The 5,593-nt window shown below is 49.9% G+C and overlaps 1 protein-coding gene across 1 annotated transcript; it reads left to right on the top strand.

Annotated features, from left to right (window-relative positions):
- The first annotated feature begins 2,860 nt into the window (after positions 1-2,860).
- LOC124232461 (disintegrin and metalloproteinase domain-containing protein 20-like) lies at positions 2,861-5,068 on the top strand. The gene has a single exon (XM_046649429.1). It carries the CDS (start codon positions 2,861-2,863, stop codon positions 5,066-5,068), a length of 2,208 nt encoding a protein of 735 aa, XP_046505385.1.
- The last annotated feature ends 525 nt before the right edge of the window (positions 5,069-5,593 follow it).

Raw genomic sequence — 5,593 nt, 5'->3', positions numbered from 1 at the left:
CATCTTCTCCATTATGGATGCAGAACTTTTGGAATTTAAAAGTGTTATTAATTGCCATTTTTTCATGATAACAATTAATGTTTCAAATATGGTTTTTGTATGAGCGTGGGAATTAATGTATTTAATTACTGTGTCACAGGAATGAGGATTTTAAAGGACTCTCTTATGTCATCCTACAGAATGGATATGCCAAAATACAGCAATGACTCATATGAAAGTAGCTTTTACAGCTTTCTATCCCCTTGGATGTGGATTAAGGCTGCCCCAGCTAGAGAAGCCCAAGGTGACCTGGCCTACATGCCAAACTATATGACCCAGTGGATTTTTATGGTATGAATTAGGGCTGCCCCAGGGAGAGAAGACCAGGGTAGCCTCACCTACATGCCGATCTATATGACCAGATTCGTATCTAAAGTTATATGACCGCACGATAACCAGACCCCATCTGCACTGAAATCATTTAATGACTTTTTACATCATCTTTTCTTTTTCCAGTAAAAATAAGTCCTTTACCCATGTCTTATAAATTTAGCCCTAACCCCCAACTCAGGGCAGCAGCAGGAGCTCTGACTGCCCATGGGTCCTGTCCCCATGCTATTCCACACTACTCTCTAAATAAAAGAGCACTACTGCCAGATCTTGAGAGTCCAAGAAATCTTTCTTTCGACTCCTCGGCTCACCGACCCCACATTACCCTTTTCACCTTTTTTTTCTTCTAAGGACTGTTCCTCTTAATTCTTCCCAATGTGGTGGGCTATGTTGAGGGGAGGATTGTCTTTCCTGTGCCACCCATGCTGGAACGGCTGGTGGAATATTATGTAATTTGAAACAACAAATGAGCCTGGAAGTACCAGGCAGAATTTGCTTGGGTCCAGAAGCAAAGGAAAGTAAAAAGAGCAATTGAGTTGTGAATGACACCTGAATACCCCCTGCATTTCTGAAGTGGGTTTAATAACTCAGGATGGGAGAAGCCCCAGGGCTTGTGGCTGAAGCTGAGGCCACTGCCTTAGTTGGGCTCTTCTAATTCTTTAAGCTGTGAAGGCAGGTGGTAACTGCTCACTCACCAGGAGCCATCCTGGACGTGGTGGAAAACTAAACACGGAGCCCCTGCTGTTCACGAAGCAGTCAAAGAGTTTAACTTGCCGTGTGGAACAGCAACACTGAGCTAACAAATCGCCCTTGTGGGATGCCATGAGGAGCAAGTGGAACCTGGGAGGAAGGAGCACGATACTGTCTCATACGGGGTGTCCTGACCGGGGATCACAGCTCCCGTGATGATGTCTAATTGTTGGGAACAGCATGAGATGCAAAGGAAAGGAGTGCTGTTGGCAATTGAAGACCAGTAAGAGGGAGGTGGCCCTGTAGAGATTACGGATACTTACACTTTCAATCTCGGTTTTCCTCTACCATAAGATAGATAACGTCAGTGGGTGTCAGGTAAAGCCTGAGTTACTGGTTCTGATGACCTAGAAAAGGTCAGACTAGGAAGCAAGTCAAGGAAATAAGTCAGAGGAGGGAGAGTCTTGGTGGAGTGACCTCACTTCCCACCTGCTGGGAGAAATGGCAGCATCCGCATGGTGCTGAACAACACAATGGGACTGAAACAAAGGCGGACCCAGGCAGGGAGAAAGGGAGGTCCCCAAGGAAACAGGCTGTCAGGAGAGGAAGCCCCAAGCCTGACAGGAAGGCCCCTGCTCCCTAGCTTTCTGCTCTGCACCTGCTCCTGGAGATGATCCCTGTGGCCAGGGGCCCTGAGCATCCTCTGGTGGTCCTGAGCTCCCCCTGCAGCCCAGCCCCCTGTCTCCCTGCAGGGAAGTTTGTGTCTGGGCTCACATTGACTTCCCCTCACTGGATCTCGCACAGTAACATACAGCAGTGTCCTCGGTGCTCACAGAGCTCAGCTGTGGGGAGAACTGGTTCTTGGACGTGTCAGCAGCGATGGAGATGCGGCTTTGGAAAGCGGTTTGTAGCTGTGCTCCCTGTCCAGTACCCCATCCACTCCAGCCCTTTCTCAGGACGCTGACGGATCCGATTCCAGTAGTAACTGCTGGTGACAGGGTCCCCGGAGACAGTGCAGGTGAGGGAGAGGGTCTGCGAGGGCTTCACCAGTCCTGGGCCCGACTCCCGCAGCGTCAGGTCAGACAGGACCCCTGGGAACAAGGAGAGCCGTGGGAGTCTGTCCCATCCCATGGAGCACTGGGGAAATACCAAGCCCACTCTCAGTGCTGACGCAGGAAGCCCAATCAGAGCCCGGAAGCTGCAACCCGAAGGATCAGACGGTTCCCACGTACCTTCCCTGCAAACCAGAGAAAGACACGTGTAATGATAAAATTAAAATTCTTTCAACACCTATAAAGGTAAAATTAACAGTGTCTACCTCCACCTGCCAAAGAAGTAGGAAGAAGTGGTACTTTACAACGAGGGGAAAGAGCAATCCACAGAAAGGGACCCGAGGCAGCGCAGGACAGAGGTGGTAGAGAAGTTAATTGTTCTGATTGCACATCATGGATTCAAACAGCCAGAGGGTACTTTGAACATGTTGAACAGGGACACGCCTCTGCTTCCTTCTCCCATCTCCTTTCCGTGTTAACAATCAGGGACGCAGCCCTCCCCGCTCTGCCACACGAACCCCTGCTGCATTCATGCCCAGGCCCACCCACTGCCACACCCGGCGACTGTGACCTAACTCCTTCAGGTGACCCACCCAGGGGTAGGGTGCTGGCAGCCTGAGGCTGTCCTTTGTTCACGGTCAGTGTCTCTCTCTGTGGTGGGAAGTGGCCACAGCAGATGGTTGAGACCTGGCTTCCCTGAGGATCGTCCCTTTATCCACCCTCATTGACAGATGTCCCTGAGCAGGACCATGAGGCTGGCAGAGACCCAGGTGACCCTGAGGACGCCCCTCCTGCTGCTTGGGCTCTGGGCAGTGCTGGCTCCAGGCCAGTGTTCTCAAGGCCGTCCCTCGTGGCGCTACATCTCCTCCGAGGTGGTGATTCCCAGGAAGGAGTTGCAGAGCGGCAAAGGCGTTCAGATGCCAGGGTGGGTCTCCTACAGCCTGCGTTTTGGGGGCCAGAGACACGTTATCCACATGCGGCGCAAGAAACTGTTTGTGCCTAGACATCTGCTGCTGATGACTCAGGATGACCAAGGAGCCTTACAGGTGGACTCCCCCTTCATCCCTCAAGACTGTTATTACCTTGGCTACCTAGAGGAGATTCCTCTTTCCATGGTCACCGTGGAGACGTGCTACGGGGGTATCGAAGGCATCATGAAGTTGGATGACCTTGCCTATGAAATCAAACCACTCAAGGATTCCCAAAGGTTTGAACACATTGTTTCTCAGATAGTGGCCGACACCAACGCCACAGGACCTGCGTATAGACTGGGATACAAGGAGGATAGGGACCCCCTGTTCTCTCAGGCAAATGCCAGTGCAGAGCCCAGGCTCTCCTCTAGGGTCTTTGCATCCCACTATGGATCAATAAAAGCCCTTGTAATGACTTCCAACAGGATGTACCGTGTGTACAACAATGTATCCAAATGTGCAACCTTTCTGATACATCTAAGTACTATAATTGATTCAATCTGGAGAGGTCTTGATCTTGGTATGTTTCTTACTGCCATAGTTATTTTTGACCAGAGAGATCCAGCTGACATGAATGACCATAGGGTGCCAGGCAGTGGGTTTTATAGCTATTTTTCTAACACACTGAATACAGCTATGAATCCACATTCAAGCCTAATCGTGAAACGTGACGGGCCTCATGAACTTCAGTTTAATCCAGGCATATATTCCATGTGCAAGAGACAAAATCTTATCATGCTGGGTGCTCTAGGCAGACATTATTTATTGCTGGCTATCATAGCATCTCAACAGATAGGGAGATCGTTTGGTCTGCTTTATGATGCTTCCACTTGTGTTTGCCAGAGAAGGACCACCTGCATCATGTACAGATACCCTGTGATGACAGATGCCTTCAGTAACTGTTCCTTTGAGCATACGCAAAACATACTTGGTAATGATGTATCCAAATGTGTGTTCTTCACCCAAAGGGTGTATTTAAATAAAAGCCTGACACAAGATCGTTGTGGAAACCATGTAGTGGAAGAAACGGAGCAGTGTGACTGCGGCTCCTTCAAGCAGTGTTACAGCAGCCCATGCTGCAATAGCAACTGTCGCTTTACGACTGGAAGCGCCTGTGACACAGGCAGATGCTGTACAAACTGCACCTTCTCCCCTGTTGGGATGCTTTGCAGACCAATCCAAAATATATGTGATCTTCCCGAGTACTGCCGAGGGTTAAGCTCAAAATGCCCTAACAACGTTTATATGCAAGACGGAACTCCATGTACTGAAGACGGCTACTGCTACCGTGGAAATTGCACTGACCGCAGCATTCACTGCAAAGAAATCTTTGGGGGGAAGGCTGTGAATGCTCCAAGGAGCTGCTATGAAATAAATAAAAGAGCCAATCGATTTGGACACTGCAGAAGAGCCGAAATGACGTACAGATTTGGGTCCTGTGCGAACGCGGATATTCTGTGTGGAAGGCTGCAGTGCATCAACGTCACGCACCTTCCGCAGCTGCAGGAACACGTCGCCTTCCATCAGTCTCTTATCTTAGATCACTTGTGCTTCGGGGTGGGTTCACACCGTGGGACCGGAACAACAGATGTGGGTCCTGTGAGAGATGGTAGCCTCTGTGATTCTGGAAGATACTGTCAAAATAGCTACTGCAATGGTTCTATCGAGGCAATGAATTATGACTGTACCCCTGAGAAATGCAATCTGAGAGGAGTCTGCAACAATCTGAGGCATTGCCATTGCCATGAAGGGTGGGAACCTCCAAGGTGCTTACAGAAAGGTGCAGGAGGGAGCGTTGACAGCGGACCCCCTCCAAGAAAACAGCGGAAGGTGACAGCCAGCCTGTGGCCAGTGGTGTATCTGAGAGTGCTCTTTGCCCGCATTTATGCCTTAATAGCCGCACTCCTCTTTGGCGTGGCCACAAATGTAAGAACTGTCAAGGTCACTGAAGTAAAGGAAGTGACAGTTGATGAAACTAAACAATAAATCAGCCTCCCACCCCTGTGTGACTGTAGGCAATGATGTGGACTAAGGCTGCCCCAGCTAGAGAAGCCCAAGGTGACCTGGCCTACATGCCAAACTATATGACCCGGTGGATTTTTTTTATGGTATGAATTAGGGCTGCCCCAGGGAGAGAAGCCCAGGGTATCCTCACCTACATGCCGATCTATATGACCAGATTCGTATCTAAAGTTATATGACCGCACGATAACCAGACCCCATCTGCACTGAAATCCTTTAATGACTTTTTACATCATCTTTTCTTTTTCCAGTAAGAATAAGTCACGTACCCATGCCTTATAAAATTAGCCCTAATCCTCAACTCAGGGCAGCAGCAGCTCTGACTGCCCATGGGTCCTGTCCCCATGCAGCAGCGGCAGCAGCTCTGCCTGCCCATGGGTCCTGTCCCCATGCAGCACGAGCTCTGACTGCCCATGGGTTCTGTCCCCATGCAACAGCAGCAGGAGCTCTGACTGCCCATGGGTCCTGTCCCCATGCAGCAGCAGCAGG

This window comes from Equus quagga, unplaced genomic scaffold, assembly GCF_021613505.1.
Source record: "Equus quagga isolate Etosha38 unplaced genomic scaffold, UCLA_HA_Equagga_1.0 HiC_scaffold_6327_RagTag, whole genome shotgun sequence".
NCBI lineage: Eukaryota > Metazoa > Chordata > Mammalia > Perissodactyla > Equidae > Equus > Equus quagga.
Note: the sequence above shows the minus strand (reverse complement) of the source record. Positions and strands in the feature narration are given on the sequence as shown.